Below are 22,248 nucleotides of genomic sequence, written 5' to 3'. Positions count from 1 at the left end.
AGGAATTTAAGTCTGGGATTAACCTACGTATTCTAGAGAACGTTAAGCCATGACCTTAATTGACTTAACCTGTGTGGCAGTACACCAGGCACTTGGCAGGAATAAAAAGCAGGTTCTTGTATTATTTATACAAATATTTTTTCAAGTATCATGACCAGCACATAGTCAAAGATAATCAAGCACACAAGGAAATACAACACCATGAGCACAAAACAGCAGAGATATCAAATTGACAAAAAATAAGAACTAACTTTTGTTGTTATTAGTTTATCAGTATGCATGGAAATTAGGAAGTATACCTCTCTACTTCTTCATAATAGGAATTATAATATATTTGGAGCCAAAAGACAGTGAAAATACTGCATACCAAAACTCATGGTAAAATGGTTTGGAAAAGAGTTTTTCCAGCCACTTTGGAAAAGAGTTTGGCAGTTCTTCAGCAAAATAAACATAAGAGTTACCATATGACTCAGCAACTCCACTGCTAGGTATATGCCCAAGAGAAGTGAAACACATTCACACAGATGTTCACAGCACCATTATTCACAATAGCCAAATAGTGTAAACAACCCAAATGTTCACCAACTGATGACTGGATAAACAAAATGTGGTATATCCATACAATGGATGTTACTCCACCACAAAAAGAATGTCAGCTACATGCTAAAACATGAATGAATCTCAAAAAATGATGCTACGAAGTCAAACACAAAAAGCTGTATTATATGATTCCATTTGTATCACATAGCCAAAGTAGGCAGATTCATGGAAGCACACAGTAAAGGAATGGTTGCTGGGGCTTGGAGGAGGCGGGTATGGGGAGCAGCTGCTAATGGGGATGAGGTACCTTTTTGTGACGATGAAAATGTTCTGGAATTAGATAATGGTGATGGCTGTGCAACCTTGTGAATACACTAGAAATCACTGAATTATACACCTTAGAAAGGTAAATTTTATGGTACGTGAATTATATTTCAACTTTAAGGGCTTTGTGGGATGCAGCTATACATTTAAGCTATTTGTAATCTTAAATGCATATGTTAAATGATGATTACTAGTTTGCTGGTAAGAACACTCTCTAGCTTACTTAATATTCTTTTTTTTTTTTTGGACAGGGTTTCACTCTGTCACCCAGGCTTGAGTGCAGTGGTGTGATCACAGCTCACTGCCACCTCAACCTCCCAGGCCCAAACAATCCTTCCATCTCAACCTCGTGTGTAGGTGGGACCACAGGCACATGCCACCATGCCTGGATAAATTTTCTATTTTTTGCAGAGACACGGTCTAGCTGTGTTTCCCAGGCTGCTCTCGAACTCCTAGGCTCAAGTGACCCTCACGCCTCGGCCTCCCAAAGTGCTGGGGTTACAGGCATGAACCACCATGCCCAGCCTAATATTCTTACCACTAAGAATTCTATACTGGTTTGGTTAATATTCTTAATAGTAAAGATATATTTGAAAATATCTGCAATAAACATTGACTTATAAAACTATAGCAAATTTTATTTTATGTTTTTTAAATTTTTATTTTTTGAGAACACAAAGTTTTTAAAGCATTAGAAAATATAGGTAAGTGTAAATAAAGAAGTAATTTCTCACAATCTTACCACCAGTGGCAACCAATATTAACATTTTCCATGTATATAAAATACATGATATTTATTTTCAAAATGGTAACAAGTTGTATATTTTCTTTCATAAATTCTATTTTTAAAATTATACTTTAAGTTCTAGGGTACCTGTGCACAAGTGCAGGTTTGTTACATATGTATACATGTGCCATGTTGGTGTGCTGCACCCATTAACTCGTCATTTACATTAGGAATATCTCCTAATGCTATCCCTTCCCCCTCCCCCAACCCCACAATAGGGCCTGGTGTATGATGTTCCCCTTCCTGTGTCCAAGTGTTCTCGTTCAATTCCCACCTATGAGTGAGAACATGTGTTTGGTTTTATGTCCTTGCGATAGTTTGCTGAGAATGATGGATTCCAGCTTCATCCATGTCCCTACAAAGGACATGAACTCATCCTTTCTATGGTTGCATAGTATTCCATGGTGTATATGTGCCACATTTTCTTAATCCAGTCTGTCATTGACGGACATTTGGGTTGGTTCCAAGTCTTTGCTGTTGTGAATAGTGCCGCAGTAAACATACGTGTGCATGTGTCTTTGTAGCAGCATGATTTATAATTCTTTGGGTATATACCCAGTAATAGGATGGCTGGGTCAAATGGTATTTCTAGTTCTAGATCCTTGAGGAATCGCCACACTGTCTTCCACCATGGTTGAACTAGTTTACAGTCCCACCAACAGTGTAAAAGTGTTCCTATTTCTCCACATCCTCTCCAGCACCTGTTGTTTCATGACTTTTTAATGATCACCATTCTAACTGGTGTGAGATGGTATCTCACTGTGGTTTTGATTTGCATTTCTCTGATGGCCAGTGATGATGAGCATTTTTTCATGTGTCTGTTGGCTATAGCAAATTTTAAAAGAACCAAGTAGAATTCTAGAAATAAAAAATATAATGACCTAATTAAAACCTGATGGATGATTTGACAATGGACTAGACATAGCTGAAGAGAGAAATGATTAACTGGAAGGTAAGTTGGATAATAATTACCCTGGATCATGTAATTAGTATATTCACCATAAGTGTTGTGAAGTATCGAAATGTCTGCAACTTACCTTCACATAGTTCAGTAAAACATGTCTCTCTATCGATATAATGCATATATAAACATGTTTAGCAACAGAGGGAGATAAGGTGAACATGGCAAAATTTAACAATCGGTGAATCTATGTAAAGGGCATATATTCAGTGTACAACTGTATACTCTTGGTTTCCAAACACAACATGCTATTATTTAATTCTACCTGAGTGATGGCTTGTTCTCAGTTTCCTTCATTGGCTCTCCAACTTTTTCTTAATCTCTTTGTTATAATGGCCTAGGGCTCAGGCCTTTGACTTCTCTCCATGATCACGCTTAGTCCATTGGTCATTTCATTTCTTCTCATAGTTTTAAATAACCACCAAATCCTAACTGCCTGCCTCTGTTCCAATGTAGACTCCCTCGCAAACTCGGCTTTCACATCCAGGTGCCTACTTGGCTATCTAACAGATAATTGAAATTAACACATCCAAAATTGAATGTCTCTAAATTTTCTCTACCTACAGCCTTCCTCACCTCAGTTGATGGATGTCATCTTGAATTTCAGTTGCTTGGTCCAATACTTTGAATTTGTTATTGACTCTTCTTTCTCTTATAAATATTTTGTCCAAACCATTAGTGAATCCCTGAACTAATAACTTCTCACTCACCCTCACTATGCCCTCCCTGCTTTGAACCATCGTCAGTTCTCATCTGGATACCTGCAACAGCCTGCTAAGTGGTTTACCTGCCTCACCTCATGTTCTTGTACCAGTTCTCCTGCCAAAGCAAGAGCAATCATTTAGAATCAAAGTTGCCAGGCGCAGTGGCTCTCGCCTGTAATCCTAGCACTTTGGGAGGTCAAGGCGGGTGGATCACGAGGTCAAGGGATTGAGACCGTCCTGCCCAACGTGGTGAAACCCTGTCTCTACTAAAAATACAAAAATTAGCTGGGCATGATTTCGGGCCCCTGTAATGCAGCTACTCAGGAGGCTGAGGCAGGAGAATCACTTGAACTCAGGAGGTGGAGGCTGCAGTGAGCCTAGATTGCACCGCTGCACTCCAGCCTGGGTGACAAAGCAAGACTGTGTCTGTCTCAAAAAAAAAAAAAAAAGAATCAAAGGTCACATATCATTTTATATCCTAAACTCCATCCTAATTTTTATTTTCACAGAGTAGAAGCCAAAATCTCAAACAATGTTTGTTTTTGTTTTTTTTTGAGATGGATTCTCCCTGTGTTGCCCAGCGATCTCGGCTCACTGCAACCTCCGCCTCCTGAGTTCAAGCGATTCTCTGTCTCAGCCTCCCAAGTAGCTAGGATTACAGGTGCCTGCCACCATGCCCGGCTAATTTTTTTTTTTTTTTTTTGTATTTTTAGTAGAGATGGGATTTCAGCATCTTGCCCAGGCAGGTCTTGAACTCCTGACTTCGTGTTCCACCTGCCTCGGCCTCCCCAAGTGCTGGGATTACAGATGTGAGCCATCATGCCCAGTCCCTAACAGTAGTTTTTAAGAACCTATGTCATCTGTCATCTTTGCTCCATGACCTTGATCTCTGTCTACTCTCCCCTTTGCTCACTTCACTCCAGCCACACCAGCCTTCTTGCCATTCTTCAACCACGCCAAATTCCTCCAGCTTTAAAATCCTTTCACTGACAATTCCTTTATCTCCTAATCCAGTCTGCATGACGAAAACCAGTTTCAATTTGTCTAGGAGCAGGACCCTGGCATTAGTATATTTTTAAAATGTTTCGTATGTCTTCAAAATAATCAGGATTATTTTAGCCTTGAGTTGGTAATTGTTGAAACTGAGCAGTGGACACATGGAGCCCATTACACTATTCTCTCAGACAAATATAAAACAACAACAGCAAAAAAGTTTCTGTGGTGATTCCTGTGTGCAGCAGGGTTGGGAATCACTGGCCCGTAATCCCCAAATTGGATTGTTTTGCCCATAAAAAACTGAGACATTTCTATTTGAAAGGCTGTCTTAATGAATTAAAAAGATACACATAAGATGAAAAATATCAAATTTATTTTCTAAAATAGAGTAAAAGGATGGATTTGAATTCACTTTGCAATATACATGGACAGTAAAAACATTTGCTCCATGTCCTGCTTGTTTCCATTTAACTCCCAACACTAGCCTCTGGAAGAAAGAAAACATTTCTGGCCCTTGGTTTGCAGAACCTAAAACTTGCAAAAGAACATGTGAAATGTATACCCCAAGCTCGATCCTCCTAGGTCACCTCAGAGGCCTGTTAACAAGCTCCATACAGTTGAAAGGTAAAGAGCTTCTTTCTGCCTCCTTATCCAAAAGCTCTTGAATAGTCATTTGCAGTTTGAGGTCTTACCACAATTTTCACTAATACTTAACCCATTTGAGGTACAGAGCATCAAAGAATGAAATTCTCTTCTGTTTCAAATGAACTAATACCCAAATCTGAAATTATCAAAGGTGACATCTTTCCCTTTTAAAAAATAAACCACCCAAATGAAATTATTAGTTTGAAAGATACTTGTTAATAAACCTGACAAGGAAAAATTAAACCATCCCCTTTTTTTGCCATAGTAATATGAATTTATACAATATTAACTTAAGTCTTGGGGAAGTGGAACCGCATGAGTTCTATCAAAAATAGATACTGTGATGATTAGATCTGATCTGAGCTCCCCTCAGAAGACTGGGGGGCCTGCGAGGACTGGCTTATTTGTAAACTATTCAGACTCATGCTCAGCAGGTGGTTATTGATGACATTAAGTTCTTGGATCACTGTGCTCAGATCTTCATGTAATCTAGTGACCACACATTTTACCTCCCTTAAAAGAACACTAATGGAATTCTCTGCTTCAGGTTCCCTGGGGAAGTCTCTGGTTGACTGAAAACCAGAGCAGGACAGAGGGATGAACTGGTCTACATTCTGGGTGGAAAACTCTCCCCAGTGCCTACTAGAAATATGACTTATATTCTTTTTAGCAGAGTCAGAGTTATTTGGAAGAATTCCCAGTAGATTGAGGCTATCATTTTCCTCTGCATCAGAAGACACTGGGCCCCTAGAAGCAAAGGAGTGATGCAGCTTGCTTGTCTTATCTTCCTCTTTAAAGGAGGTAGAAGACAACTGTTGATGGGACAAAGTCCAGAAGGAAGGTCCGGCCAGAATGGGGGATGAGAGATGAGCTGACTTCTCTGGAGAGGCTAAATCAGGAGATGACATGGATAAAGGAGAAAAGGAAGATGCTCCCTCAGAGGCAGTTGAAACTAAAATGTGTAAATGAGAGAAAAAGATTTATGCAACATACAAATGAGAGTAATAGCTAAAATAATTTTATAATGTAAAAGCCTATCTGGAAGGGCTCAACATAAATAAACTGCTTAGAATTTTAAATGTTAACTATTCATAATAAGCTTAAAAAAACCCAAAGCAGGAAACTAAGAAACTCTACAGATGTATTATATATCAATAATACCATGGAAATGAAACTAAAATAGAATTATCAATATTCATCTTGACTCATCTTGACTCAAACCCTGCCCAACATATTTTTACACTAAACTTAATCAGAGAGAGCAGAAAAGTATTAAACCCCATTCTACTGACTGCCAGCATTTTAAGTTGGTATTTAAAGTAGAAAGTGTGAGAAACCTGTGACAGATTCCTTCAACTTTTTAAATTTTTTTCCTGTGGAGATTATTATGGCAAAATGAACTACCAACTACAAGTACCCAAAAGTTAGTGAAATAAATATTTTTCTCTCTATAGTGAAATATAATCAAGACTGAAGTCCAACACATCTGAGATCTAGAACACTTTAGCACATGTATATAATCATTTTTTTTCTCACCAAGAAACTATAAGTGAAGTAAAAAGCATTCTAAGCCTTTTTTTTTTTCCATAAAATTACAGATTTGGGAAAGTTTTTACTTCCCTTTAGGCAAAATCACATTAAATCTCCTACACTTCATTCTAAATCATTATTTCCCAAACTTTTCTGAGAAACACTGTTCCTTCAGATGTTAGAAGAGGTTTTGTAAAAACAGGCTTCATAGTCAATACAACTGGGCAATTGTATACTGTGCTTCCCAAAAGGAGATTAACAATGTCCATCAGTGCATTTAAAGTTCTGAGAAACCTTCAGTAATTTATTTAAGTGTTTTGTAAGCTTTCTTAAACATGGAACTTTTTTCTCTTCTTCCTGGAATGTCTATTTACATTCACTTATGATATGTGATACAAATTGGTGGAATCCAGTTCTAAACTCTTTGCAATGAACTCTGAACCTGCTACTTAAAAAAAGTTTCATTATAAGTCACAGAAGAGGGAAATTGATGCTTACTAATGAGAACACATGGCTTATTTTTCTACATTATTTTATTTTGCTTTACATATTCAGGTCCCTTCTAAACAAAATTGGACCTCCTGTAAAAACTATGGCCAGGACAGGCAGCTTCTATTTTTTGTTTCAAAGCTTTCCATGGCCTATCTCCAGTTCTCAGGAAAAATTCCAATCACAAAACTGAGATGAAATATATTCTCAGCTGATGCAGCAGCAGGGACATGAAAAGGAAAGCAGGAACTTCATCAGCACATGGTCAAGAAAAGCCAAGAACAGTTAGGAATCTAGGTCAGGCTAATCGAGACAGTCTATCTTTGGATTAAAAAGGTAGAAAGATGGTAGTGGGCATGTTAACGATGACAGCCATGAGAAGTAAACGTTTTGAGAACCTGCATGTCTGAAAATGTCTATACTCTACTTTTAGGCTTAATGATAGTTTGGCTAGATAAAGAATTCTAGGTCAGAAATCCTTCTTTCAGAATTTTGAAGGCCACATTTCACTGTTTTCTTGTTTCTAGTATTGCTGTTCAGGGGTTGGAGCCATTCGAATTCTTACTCATTGCATGTGACCTGTTTTATCTCTGAAGTATTACAGAATTCCCTCTTTGTTTCAGAGGGTTTGGAAGCTTCTCGATGATGTGCCCTGAAGTGAGACTATTTTCATTCACTGAGGTCAATTCAATCAGGCAACCTATTTCCTTCAGCTCCAGAAAATTATTCTAAATGATTTAATCACTTACTTTCTCCTCTGTGTTTTCTCTGTTGTCTCTTTCAGAACCTCCTCTTGTCAGATGTTAGATCTCTTGGACTAGTCTTCTAATTTTCTTACTTTTCTTTCCCATTTTCCCTACCTCCGTCTTTTTGCTTTACTTCCATGTAGATTTTATCAACTTTAGTTTCCAATCCTCTCATTGATTTCTTGTATTTCTGCTATTGTATTTTTAAATTTCCAAGAGCTCTTTTTTTTTTTGGTTTTCAGAAATTCTTTTTGTAATGTCTTGTTCTTTTTTTTTTTTTTTGGAAGTTTGCTCTGTCACCCAGGCTGGAGTGCAGTGGCTGGATCTCAGCTCACTGCAAACTCCGCCTCCCGGGTTCACTCCATTCTCCTACCTCAGCCTCCCGAGTAGCTGGGACTACAGGCGCCCACCACCTCGTCCGGCTAGTTTTTTGTATTTTTTTAGTAGAGCCGGGGTTTCACTGTGTTAGCCAGGATGGTCTCGGTCTCCTGACCTCGTGATCCGCCCATCTCGGCCTCCCAAAGTGCTGGGATTACAGGCTTGAGCCACCGTGCCCGGCTGTAATGTCTTGTTCTTGTTTCATATACTGTATTCTCTTATTTCTTTCAGGATAATAATAAGCTTTTGAAAAAGTTTTCCTTTCCCCTCATAGTGTATGTTTCCTCAAAATTATTTTTCTTTGTTTTTGTTTCAATGTTTTATATTGGAAGTTTTTTTTCAGATGTTTGGTACTCCTTGCTGTCTGCTTATGTTTAAGGATTAAAAGGTGAAAGGAACTTTGAGTGTGTGCATGACACTTGTCAACTTTGAGCTTCAGTGAATAGTTATTTGTTGGGGAACCACTAATGTCATTATCTTTAGTTCTTTCCTCTAGGCCAGTGAGGCTCTAGGAGAAAAGTTGTCCTGTCTCCTACCTAGAGGGTAAAGGTCTAGTTACCAGGGTGCTGGGAGGCCAGCAGGGGGAGGGGGCTGCAGCATTCAGCATGTGGTTTACATATCATCACATAATCCTGTGGTTTTGGTGACAGTGCCCACACTTGTAACTCTTACCTAGCATCTCTCATTTTAGAGACCTTCCATCTGCCCTCTCCAGAAAACAAATCTTCAGGCTCTGCCACAGGTTGCAGAGGTAGGTGGGTATTCATGGTAATTGTTCACCTAAGGACTTAACTACTTTTCAAATGCCTGTTTTTTGTTTTCTTTTTTTTCTTTTTTCTTTTTTTAGAGACAGGACCTTGCTCTGTCACCCAGACTGGAGTGCAGTGGTACAGTCGTGACTCACTGCAGCCTCAACCTGGGCTCAAGCGACCCTCCCGCCTCAGCCTTCCTAGTAGCTAAGACTACACGTGTGGGCCACCAATGCCTGGCTCTTTTCTTTAATTTTTTGTAGAGAAGGGGTCTTGCTACATTGGCCAGGCTGGTCTCAAACTCCTGGCCTCAAGTGATCCTCACTCCTCAGCCTCCCAAAGCTGGGACTACCTCTGTGAGCCACTGTGCCTGGCCCCCTCAAATAGTTGTTTTTAAATTCTCTTTGTTTAGCACCAGATGGAGTAGGTTTTATAACCCCGTTTTAAATATGAGGCAAAGGAATCTGAAAGAGGCTAAAAATCTTTCCCAAGACCACAAGGCTAGAAAAGGTCAAAGATGGGTCAAATTCAAGTTCTCTGATGTCATAGAATATGACCTTAATCACAATTCTATACTTCCACACAATTCTATTACATTAGAATTATTTTTACTGTATTATAGAATTATGTTAAATCTTGAGTATCAAATTTAGAAGGCAGGTAACCAGGACAGTGAGGAGACTTGACATCTTATCTATAAGAAATGGTTGATGGATATACCCAAAAAGAGATGGTAGAAGGATGAGAGGCTATATCTAATTATTTTAAGACAATCAGAAAACCTTAATAATAATACCTTCCATTACTCACAGTTTGCAGGAGCTAGAATTGGGATCAATAGGTAGAACTTACAAAAAACAGATTTTAGCCCAATTAATAAAAAAAAAACTTTCTCATTGTCATGGTTCTTCACACACGAAAATAATAATGGTGAGTGATGCTCAGAGCTCATGCACAGCCCGAATAACCATTTGGTAGGGATATTTGAGGCAAGATTGGTGCATCACTTTACAGAACTTATCTATTCTTGATGAGATTCTAGGACTCGGCTGGGCATGGTGGCTCACACCTGTAATCCCAGCACTTTGGGAGGTCGAGGTGGGAGGATAGCTTGGGCCCAGGAATTTGAGAACAGCCTAAGCAACATGACGAAAACCCTTCTCTAAAAAAGTACAAAAATTAGTTGGGCATGTTGGCGTATACCTGTGGTCCCACCTACTTGGGGGACTAAAGTGGGAGGATCACCTAAGCCTGACAGTTTGAGACTGCAGTAAGCTGTGGTCATGCCAAGGCACTCCAACCTGGGCAAAAGGGTGAGACCCTGTCTCCAAAAAAAAAAAAAAAAGGATTCTAGGACTTAAAATATATCTGTTAAAGTACTAAGAAAAGATTCTAGAAATAGAATTTGAGCTCCCTCTAGTCAGAAAGAATAAATAAGAAACACTTTAAGTAGGCCAAGAGGGAAATGATATTTGATATTTATTTATTTTTATTTATTTATTTATTTTTGAGACAGTCTTGCTCTGTTGCCCAGGCTGGAGTGCAATGGCACAATCTCAGCTCACTGCAAGCTCTGCCTCCTGGGTTCCTACCATACTCCTGCCTCAGCCTCCCAAGCAGCTGGGATTACAGGGACCTGCCACCACGCCTGGCTAATTTTTATTTTGTATTTTTGTAGAGATGGGGTTTCACCGAGTTAGCCAGGATGGTCTCAATCTCCTGACCTCGTGATCTGCCCGTCTCGGCCTCCCAAAGTTCTGGGATTACAGGTGTGAGCCACTGCGCCAGGCCCCCATGTTATCTTATATATTTAAAGATATGCAGTTAGGTTAGTCACACGTATATGCTGTGACTAAAAACCTGGTATTTAACTTGATGCTGGTGGTTCTCAAAATGTGACTGCAGTAGCATCACCTGGGAATTTGTCAGTAATGAATTTCTTGGGTCCCAGATCTACTAAATCAGAAACTGGGGGGTTGGGCCCAGAAAACTAAGTTGTAACAAGCTGCCAGGTGTTTCTGAGGCATACTGAAGTCTGGGACCCACTGCTTTCTACTATTTAGCCACCTTTCTTTTGCCTTATGACTACAACTGCTGATGAAATCGCTTATCATTGTTTACAGTTTTTCAGCTTTGAGTCATAGGCTACATGATGCTTTTGCTTATAAAAAGCCACTTCATCTATAATTGCCGCATACCAATTTACTTTTGTTTCCAAACACTCCACAGCTGTACACACACTTCAAGCTGCTCTTCAGGGTGCATCCTCACTGCCCATTTAGTTCTCCTGCCCAGGCTCACTACAGAAGTTATTTGGGTCTCTTGTTAACATTCACACAGTCTACTCAGCAGAACGGAAATAAGCTACAATAAATTGTTGTATTTTAAAATCTCATTGTGTGATATATGCACACCAATTAATGTTGGGCTTGCTTGAAGATAGCACTGATAAAATTATTGCAAATGCTGATGTGTTAACTTTAACTTATTATACTCATAAATAATATTGGACCAGTTAATCGTGATATTAAAACTTTCCATTTTAAAAGCATTTAGAAATGTGCTGCAAAAATAAATTTCTAGAAATAATTAAAAACTCTTATGAGCTAGAGATATAAATCTTTCTGTAAGCAGAAGGTCTTTGGTCAACTAAACACTTTAAATAGTTCGCTGTAAAACAGAGAAGTTTTTGTCATTCTCCAATTCACCTCTTTCAGTTTCCCTAGCTGATATACAATGTCTGTCAAGTTAACTACATACAAATTAAAATATTCTGATTTTGTTTCATGGTTAAAAATGTAACACTGAATGGTGCTGTCCTTGGGACCAGTGATAGATTGGCTGGGAACAGGAGGAGGCAACCATGCCTCCTAGGGAGTTACCCTGGCTGAGCAAGGGGTTCTGGGGCTGGGCACCAGGTTGATCTCACACCGCTCAGTGAGGTCATCGTTACTGACTGTGGCCTGCAATCCAAGGTGTGCGAACAGACACCAGGTCGATGTGTGCGTAGTCCTGGACCAGGATCAGTGCCTCTTCAATGGAGGATTCTGAGACAGGATTCATAATGCCCTCCACTTGCCATTCTGGTAGTTGCCAGAAGGCCAGCTTCAGAGAAAGGTACCAAGAAACTGATAATGCTTCCTTGAATTGGCTTCTGTATTTGCTTCATCAGTGTCTCTCATTGTGAATATTCTGGCATTCCTATAGATCAGGTTTTGCTGATTTGGGAAAATAAAGACTATGAATCAACTAAAAATACTGTTCATATTATTGAGAAAATGCTTCTGTTAGAACCTTGTTGAAGGCACAATTTTGAGTTGATCCAATTCTTGAACTCTGTAGACTCTGATAATTCTGGATCTATTGTTCCATCTTTTGCTGATATTTTGTGTGTGGCAAATGTTGAGGAAGCCAGTTTTCTCAGATTTCAAAATAGTATATGGAAAAATGAAGAGAAAATGGAACATGTCCATCCTTTGCAACTAGTTTGGGATCCACTGTCATCTGCTCTAAAACATAACAAACCAGTGAAAAATGATCTGTTTGTAAATGAAGCTGCAATTAAAAAAAAAATAGGTGCCCTTGAAGATGAGCTAACTTTTCTTCTCTCTCAGATTGCTGCAATTGTGGAAATGCAGGAACTGAAAAACAGTACAATTTCTAGTTCCTTTGGCTTGAATGATGGGCCCATTAGTTTGGGACAAATGCCATCATCAGGGGCTGTTCAGCTGAGTGGGGAGTCGCACATATGTATTTGTTCTTTACTACATTTATACTCTGTTCCTTTGTAGAGTGTATAATGAGCCTTAACATAATAAAAATCAGTTTCCAAGTTCAATGCTTTCTTCTCCTCCTCCACTACCACTTCCTCCTCAGTTTTCTTCTCTCTAGCTTCCATGTTTTCTTCCCATACCAACTAGGATCTAATAATATTTGTGACTCAGATAATCCAGCTACTGAAATGAACAAACAGCACCCAGGTGCTAGTATAGTCATCATTCAAAAAGCCACAGAAATAAAGATGTTCTAAACATGTTGGATGTTCTAGAGGACATAAATAAAGTGAAGCTCTGTGCAACTGAACAGTCACCTGGTGGCAGACCCATTCATAAGAGGAAAAGAAAGAATTCATATGGGGATCCGGTGTCTTTAACGTCTCATGCACTTAAGCAGAAATTTGCATTTCAAAAAGATGATTCATTTGAGAAAGAAAGTAGATCTTAGGAGCCTTCTCCATTTTCTTGTCCAGAAACTTCAACGTTTGGACATCACATTTCTCAGTCAGAAGGACAGTGAACTAAGGAAGAACTGATAAGCACAAAGGCTGTTGACCAAGGAATCAGCAACAAAAGCTGATACACTTAGGAGAGACCACAGAAATATGTCAGCCTGTCTTCCACTACACTTCAAAGGATCTTCTCTTCTGTAAAACGAAGTTAAACAAAGTCTACATACTGCAATATATTAGTGGAGAGGTCTGAAAAGCCTTGACTCCTTTTAAGAAGACTTGTCCCTGTTTTTGGAAGATCCAGCAATTAACTGGCTACTGATGATAATTAGATGTACCGATATTTTTTTCTTGCATGTTAATATCATTGAAAGATGAATACATACTTTGGATAATTTTTCTAAGCAATTATGACTTCCTAAGAAGTAATAGAATTAAAAGTCTTTGAATCTTTTAAAAATTGGTACTGATCTGCTTTACTTGGCTTCCAGCAATTTGGAGATTTTCAAAGAGGGTAACATTAAACTTTTTTCATTACGATAGTCACAGTTTGAATCACATAGGTTGAGTCTTCTAAAACTTCTTGCTGAGATAATAAATTATTTGTAGAAACTGATTTTGACTGTTAAATGTTAAAAGTAGAAGTATTTAAAGAATCTTGACAAGTTTTGTCCATACTTGCTATGTAAATGTGAATGCCTGCCATTTTTGTTTTCTTTGTTCTTTACTACATTTATACTCTGTTCTTTTGTAGAGTGTATAATAAAAAATAAAAATGTAACATTTTACACAAATGTTTGTAGCAGAATTATTTGTAATAGCAAAAAGTATATCTATTTCTGTCTCTCTATAGAAGAGAGAAAGCTTTATTTCTCTCCTATAGAGATCTATCTCTCTTCTATATATATAGAGAGAAATATACTTTTTGGTATACAATATACTATATTTATCTATATAGCTATATCTATATTTATATCTATACATATATTTTGTTACAATGGAATTAGCCATAAAAAGCAATGAAGTACTGACATATGTTACAACATGGATGAATCTTGAAAATATTAGGCTAAGTGAAATGAGCCAGACACAAAAGGCCACATATGGCATGATTTCATTTATATGAAATGTTTAGGCAAATACATAGAGACAACAAGATCTGTGGTTGATGGGAATTAGAGGGAAGAAAGAATGGGGAGTGACTGCTAATGAGTGTAGGACTTTTAGCGGGTGATGAAAGTGTTTCTAAATTACTGGTGATGATTTCACAACTCTGAGAATATACTAAAAGCTACTAAATCATACATTTTAAAAGGATACATTTTATGGCATATTAATTAGATTTCAATTTTTTTTTTTTTTTGAGACGGAGTCTCGCTCTGTCACCCAGTCTGGAGTGCAGTGGCCGGATCTCAGCTCACTGCAAGCTCCGCTTCCTGGGTTTACGCCATTCTCCTGCCTCAGCCTCCCGAGTAGCTGGGACTACAGGCACCCGCCACCTCGCCCGGCTAGTTTTTTGTATTTTTTTTTTAGTAGAGACAGGGTTTCACCGTGTTAGCCAGGATGGTCTTGATCTCCTGACCTCGTGATCCGCCTGTCTCAGCCTCCCAAAGTGCTGGGATTACAGGCTTGAGCCACCGCGCCCGGCCTAGATTTCAATTTTTTAAAAAGTGTAACATTTGGAAATTTAATATCATTATAAATATGCTACATAAAATAATAGATTTAGGAAACCTCTTAATTGCTTATGCTAAATTTTTATTGGGAAAATTGGATTAAAGATGAGTTTTCTCACTTATCTGTAAAGTATAAAGTATAAGTTTTGAAAATCAAATAGGTGTGGTTTTTTTGCCTGTGAAACAGGAGGCAGGAGATGTATACTACAAAAGTTGCTGGGGCTGCCTCCCTGCAGGGATGATGAAGGCTGCTTTCACCTCTACTCTGCACAGTGCTTCTGAGTCAGCCTGACCAGTAACTCAGGGTTTGCCAAGACACTTGCAGAACTGTTTTCTACCATTTTCTTCAATTTCTGGCTCTGAAGCCTTTTACAGACAAAAAGGAAAAGTGCATGGTTAATGGGTCTTGTGTGTGTGTGTCTGTGTGTCAAGTTTGATTTCTTTCACTATCAAAGGTGGACTGAAAAACAGGTATCTAGAACAACTACTAGTGAAGACCATGGTAAAAAAAAACAAAGCCAATTGGATAGGAAAAAAGGATGAAGGCAGTGACAATGCCTATCACTATCCAATATGAGAAAGTGTATTTTTTTTCCTCCAAAAAAATTAGAAAGCCAAGACCAGTGTAGTTGAACACATTTACTATAACTGTGGCTTATGAGAATATAATGAAGGCCGTCTGCCACCATTTCTAGCTTCTAAGAATCTACTAGCTTCCTCCCCGCTTTTTTGTGTACATGATCAAGTATCTAATAACTTGAAAGAATAGTTTGAGCTACAGATAAATAACTTAAAATTTAAACTGAGGGGGAGAAATGAGCTGTTCCAAGAACAGAGTTACCTGTTCTTGGCATCAAGATCAAATGAGGTTGCCGCAGCAAATACATCCCTCTCATTTGGTACAAATACTAAGGTGTATTAGGCGGCTGCCTTCACTTTCCTGATAGTTGAGATCCACTAAAATATGAGTGTGCAAGAATTTTTAAATTTTCCTAACTCATTATCTCCAAAGAGGTTATAATGCCAGACCTGGACCCTTCATATAAACAAATACTTCTTAAAACAAAACTGGAACACAGACACTATCTTCTCTATTCTCCATCACCCTGAGTGACGCCATCCATGGAGACTAGTCATCCATCCTGGCCTCACTGTGTCTTGAATTCCTCACCACAATGACCTTCAGCCATTCCTCTGAGTAGTCCCTAGAACACGTCATCACTCAGGACTGCCCCCCTCTGAAACCTGTTTTCCAAAATTACTTTTCTTCTCGCTTACTTCCAGCTCTCCCATTCCTTTTAACATATTGGTACTTTGGTTTCACTAAGAGAACAGATGCAAAGAAAATCCTCTTCTTTTCTCCTACTCTATCAATGCCTGCCTGGCTTTGCCTCCTTTCTTAACCAGTCTAGATCCCCATTCTCCATCTCTTCAACCACTTTCTTACCACTCCCTTGCTGCCATGTATTCTGCCTTACCTGCTAACTTGTAATCCAGGGGTCAGCAAACCATTTTCGAAAGGACCAGATAGCAAATATTTTGAGCTTTGTGGGACATAGAGTCTCTGTGACAACTATTCAACTCTGCCTGTTGCAGCACAAAAACAGCAAATTAGCATGGTTGTATTCTAATAAAACTTTATTTACCAAACTGGCAGTGAGCCAGATTGGGCCCAGAGGCTGTAGCTTGCCACCTACTGCCCTAATTCTATTTTGATTTAACTACCCACAATTTTCGTTCCTGTGCCCAGGCTGCTCAGTTCCACTAGAGTAAACCACAGGCCTCTGCACACTAGGGTGGCACCAATCACGCTCTCCCAGCGTCTTACCAGCTCCTTCTTCCATTCTCTACAGTGTCTGTTCTAAACCTAAGCATTCTCTTCGTGGTTCCTATACCACTCCACATCCCTCAGGCTTGGCAGATGACCTCTGATGAGAAGAAACTGAGGCCATTACTCACAGTGTGTGGCACACAAAGGCTCAATACATCTTATTTATTAAAAATAACAGGCAGTAACAACAAACCCTTCCCTCACATCTGACACATCCTTTCTCCTTCTTCCTTACAGGCCCACCAGATGGGGTGAGTTTCTTTCTGGATTCTTGACTCTAGTTCACCTCTCTCAGATCGTGATCCACCTAAGGCTCCTGGCTATCTCCCTCTACCTTACCCTCTGTTGTCTAACCTCTCACCTGGTTTCCTACAGGAAACCTCTCACCTGGTTTCCTACAACAGCCTTTGAAGTGTTCCTCACCTCCAGTTTCACCAGCCAGATCAGCATTTCGCATTCCTAAAACAAGGTCATTAGCCTAGCTTAAGACTTTTAGTGACCAGCACTGTCTTCAAATTAAAGTCCAGATTTCTTAACCTGGCACACATAGCTCCTATCATCTGTCTGGCTTAATTTTCCAGTGTTTTCCTCTACCATTTCTTCATGCACACTTTCCACTTCTGCTTTACTAAGCTGCCTTTGGTTCACTTATAAAATATTGAATACAGACTATATGCAAGCTACTGTGTTTGCTGCTGGGGATGCAATAACAAACAGGGCAGACATGGTCTCTTCTCTCATGAAGATGACATTTCAGTTGGGAAGAAATATTAATACATTAAATAACTTAGTACATATGCAGTCAACTAGAATGACAGTGTGATGAGGATAATTATAGGGCACTAAGATAGCATAGAGTTAGGGGGATTTGAAATACCCTAGGAGGTCAGGAAATCTTAAAGAAGTGATATTTGAGCTGACCTCTGAAGGATGAGTAGCAGCTAACTAGGGGAAGGGGTGGGCCGGGAGTGTTCTGGTCAGAGGGAACAAGCATGGTGAAGCAAGATGGTTTATCTGACAAATTGGGAAAATATCAGGCTGGTTAGAGAGGCGGAAGCTAGGCTTCCCAGGGCTTTACGAACATGCTGGTCAGTCCACTGTTTAAGTTGGGGAGTACTAGTGATCAAACCACTCCAGCTGCTTGATGGAGAACTGGAGCTCCCCAGAATCTCTTTGCCTGGTTAAACTCTGTATCGTTCCCTTGCTTGGAATGCCCTTTCTGGAAGGATAGGCATTTACTTGTTCCTCAGCATAAAATGAGAAACTCCCGGGTACTTTTGGAAACAACTAGAGAGGATTTTGAGGGTTAGGACGGGACTGAGGTTCTACAGTTCTAAAGGTGGAATTAAAAATATGTACACTTGAATAGTAATAGCAAATTTTATATTACACTTATCACCAGGTCCCACTCTACACACTTTGCATTTGTAAATTTATTAAATCCCCAGAGTATCTCAATGTGGTAGTTCCATCATTTTCTTTGTTCTATAGATGAAGATACTGACCTGCAAGAGGTCAGGTGTCTAGCCTAAGGTTGCACATTTAGTGGTTGGGCTGGGATTATGATCCCAGGCAGTCTCACTCCAAAGCCTGTGCTATCAGCAACTATGCTATTCATCCAAGGAGGAGCCTAGGTTGAATTTATGGTGAGGTTTAAAGGGACATTTGATTTATTCTCCAGTCTCCCTCTAGGACTGGGAGCTTTGCCATCCTCTCCTATCAGGCTCATGCTGCCACTTCTGAGGAACTAGGCAACTTTCAAATTGTGGCCCTCAGTCATGGAGCCAAGCCATGTTCTGACCAATTCTGAAATAATTTGGCCTTAATTTATCAATAGAGAAATACCATATTTCACCCTATTAAGTCAAATGTTGTTAAACCTATCAATGTCACACACACACACACACACACACACACACACACACACACATATTTTTTCAGAGTCTTGCTCCGTCGTCCAGGATGGAATGTAGTGGCGTGATTTGGGCTCACTGCAACCTCTGCCTCCCAGGTTCAAGGGATTCTCCTGCCTTAGCCTCCTGAGTAGCTGGGATTACAGGTGTGTCACCATGCCTGGCTAATGTTGGCCAGGCTGGTCTTGAACTCCTGACCTCAAGTGATACTCCTGCCTTGGCCTCCCAAAGTGCTGAGATTACAGGCGTGAGCCATGGGTGCCTGGTCACACGTATATTTTTACAAATCAATGTTAAAATGTTATAATTAAGAATTTAATAAGCAATTACATAAGCAAGTTAAGTACAATAGCAATGATTGGAGGAAAATATTATTCTATTATTCAACCAATCACCTTAGTTGATGTTCAAGAAATTTCAATCAGAGGGTCAATATTCCAACATTTATAAAAGCTTCAAAGTATCGATGAAAACAATACAAAAATATATGTACTATAGAGACAATATCACACTATTTTGATTACTATAGCTTTAGGATAAGAATTGAAATTAGGTAGTAGGAGTCCTCCAACTTTGTTCTTTTGCTTTCAGAATTGTTTTGGCTACTCTAGACACTTTGTACTTCCATTTAAATGTAAGATTCAGCTTGTCAATTTCTACCAAAAAAAAAAAAAAACCTTCTGGGACTGCATTGAATCTGCAGAGCTATTTGGAGAAAAATTACATCTTAACAATACTGAGTCTTCCAGCCCATGAACACTGTGTATCTTCTCAATTTATTTAGGCCTTTAATTGCTCTCAGAAATGTTTCATAGTTTTCACTGCAGAGGTCTTACAGTATGTCTTTTGTTAAGTATTTTTTTAAATGCTACTGTAAATGATACTGTTTTAATTTCTAATTATTTATTTATTATTCTTATTGTTGTTTGTTTTTTGAGATAGGGTCTCACTCTGTTGCCCAGGCTGGAGTGCAGTGGTGCAATCATAGCTCACCACAGCGTTGACCTCCAGGGCTCAAGCGATCCTCCCACCTCAGCCTCCCAAGGAGCTGGGACCACAGGGTGTGCGCCACCATGCCAGGCTAAATAAATTTAAAAATTACAAAATTTTCGGCCAGGTGCAGTGGCCCACGCTTCCAATCTCAACACTTTGGGAGGCTGAGGCAGGTGGATCCCTTGAGGTCAGGAGTTCAAGACCAGCCTGGTCAACGTGGCGAAATCCCCATCTCTACTAAAAATGCAAAAATTAGCTGGGCACGGTGGCATGCGCCTGTAATCCCAGCTACTCAGGAGGCTGAGGCAGGAGAATCATTTGAACCCAGGAGGTTGAGTTTGCAGTGAGCCAAGATCACCCCACTGCACTCCAGCTTGGGTGACAAAGTGAAACTCCATCTCAAAAAAAAATTAAAAATTTTAAAAATAGGGACAGGGTCTCCCTATGCTGATGATATGGTTTGACTCTGTGTCCCCCCCCAAATCTCATCTTGAATTGTAATACCCACGTGTCAAGGGAGGGAGGTGATTGGGTCATGGGGTGGTTTCCCCTGCTGTTCTCATGATAGTGAGTGAATTCTCACGAGATCTGATGGTTTTGTAAGTGTTTGGCAGTTCCTCCTTCATGCACTCTCTCTCCTACCACCTTGTGAAAAAGGCGCCTGCTTCTCCTTCCACCGTGATTCGAAGTTTCCTGAGGCCTCCCCAGCCATGAGGAGCTGTGAGTCAACTAAACTTCTTTCCTTTATAAATTACCTAGTCTTGGTTATTTATAGCAGTGTGAAAACAGACTAATACAGTTGTCCAGGTTGGGACAATACATTTTTTATGCTAACTTTGTATCCTGAAATCTTGCTAAACTCGCCTAGTAGGTCTAGTAGCCTGTTTGATAAACTCTTTGAGATCTTCACACAGATAATCATATCATCTTCGAATAAAAACATTTTATTTCTTCCTTTCCAATACCTATTCCTTTCATTTCTTTTTCTGGCCTAACTGCACTGCCTAGGACCTCTAATACAATGTTGAATAAAAGCAGTGGCAGCAGCCATCCTTTCTTTGTTGCTGATTGAGTGGTAAAGCATTCAGTCTTTCATCATTAATTATGTCAGCAGTACATATTAGGGCTTTATTTATTTATTTTGGAGATGGGGGTTTTGCTCTGTTGCCCAGGCTGGGGTGCAGTGGGGCAATTATAGCTCGCTGCAGTCTCAAACTCTTGGGCTCAAGTGACCTTCCTACCTCAGCCTCCTGAAAAGCTGAGATTACATGCGCATGCCACCATGCCTGGCTAATGTTTTAAATTTTTTGTGGAGACAGGGTCTTGCTATGTTGACCAGTCTGATCTTAAACTCCTGGCCTCAACTGATCCTCCTGCCTTGGCTTCCCAAAGTGCTGGGATTACAGGTGTGAGCCACCACATCTGGCCTAAAAAGTCTACCCTTTAAAAATATATACCCTTTATCAGCTTGAGGGAAGTTCCCTCTTATTCATAGTTTGCTTAAATTTTTTAAAGATTGTAAATGAGTGTCTAATTTTGCCAAATGCTTTTCTGCATGAATCAAGATAATTTTGTCATTTCCATCTTATTCTGTTAATATGGTAGTTTACAGTTACATATTTTCAAATGTCAAACCAACCTTATAATTCTGGGAAAAATCCCACTTGGTCATGATGTGTTATTCTTTTTCTATCTTGCTGGATTTGATTTGCTAATATTTTATTAAGGATTAAGGATTTCTACATTTGTGTAAATTTTTGAGGAATATTGGTCTATAATTTATTTTTCTTGTAATGTCTTTGTCAGATTTTGGCATTAGATTATGCTAGCTTCATAAAATGAGTTGGGTAGTCCTTCCTCTTCTACTTTCTGAAAAAATTGGCATAAGATTATCATTACTTCTTTCTTAGAATTCACTAGTAAGACTATAGGGAACTGAGGTTTGCTCTGTGGTGTGTTTTTGATAATATGTGTGTGTGTGTGTGTGTGTGTGTGTGTGTGTATGTATCTGTATCTATACATCTTTTTTCCCCAGCTTATTTGACAAACACAAAGGTCTTCTCAGGTCAGTTTTAGCCAGCTGTCTTATCCCTTTCAACTAAGGCATCAAATCTATTGCCATAATGTTGTTCATAATATTCTCTCATAATCTTTTGGTATCTATAGGTTTTTTAGTTATATACTATCTTTAATTCTTAGAATTGGTAATTTGTAATATCTTTTTTTAATCAGTCTTAATAGGGGTTTATAAATTTTAACCTTTTTAAAGAGTCACCTTTAATCTGTTTTTATTTCATTTATTCCTATTTTTGTTGTTTACTTCCTTTTACTGACTTTAGGTTTAATTTGTTCCTTTTTTCCAAGCATCTTAAGTTACAACCTTCTAACACTGATTTTTAAGGCATTCTTCCTTTCTCATATAAGCACTTCAAGCTATAATTTTCCCTCTAGCAATTTCCTACTAGTTTTGATGCATCTCACATTTTTTGATTTTCATTATCATTGTTTGAAATATTTTCTCGTTTCTCTTCAGATTTCTTCTTTGACTCATAGATTATTTAGAAGCATATTGCTAAATTTCCAAATATTTGGGGTTCTTTTATGTATTTCATTGTTATCAATTTCTAATTTAATTCTACTGTGGCCAGAGACCATACTTTTTTTTTAATTTTAATTTTTATTTTATTATTAATCTTTTAAGTTCTAGGGTACATGTGCATAACGTGCAGGTTTGTTACATATGTATACTTGTGCCATG

The 22,248-nt window shown here is 39.0% G+C and overlaps 1 protein-coding gene and 1 pseudogene across 1 annotated transcript in view; one reads left to right on the top strand and one right to left on the bottom strand.

Moving 5' to 3' along the window:
• Positions 1-4,668: 4,668 nt before the first annotated feature.
• Positions 4,669-22,248, bottom strand: part of ENTHD1 (ENTH domain containing 1) — a 142,236-nt gene continuing 124,656 nt past the window's right edge. Inside the window, exon 7 of the mRNA XM_011964184.1 lies at positions 4,669-5,909. Coding sequence (XP_011819574.1) covers positions 5,305-5,909 — 605 coding nt within the window. The 3' untranslated portion in view covers positions 4,669-5,304. The remainder of the gene's footprint in view (positions 5,910-22,248) is intronic.
• On the top strand, positions 12,041-13,205 carry LOC105527830 (annotated as a pseudogene).

This window comes from Colobus angolensis, unplaced genomic scaffold (assembly GCF_000951035.1).
Source record: "Colobus angolensis palliatus isolate OR3802 unplaced genomic scaffold, Cang.pa_1.0 Scaffold65, whole genome shotgun sequence".
Lineage (NCBI taxonomy): Eukaryota > Metazoa > Chordata > Mammalia > Primates > Cercopithecidae > Colobus > Colobus angolensis.
This window is presented reverse-complemented; position numbering and strand designations above follow the sequence as displayed.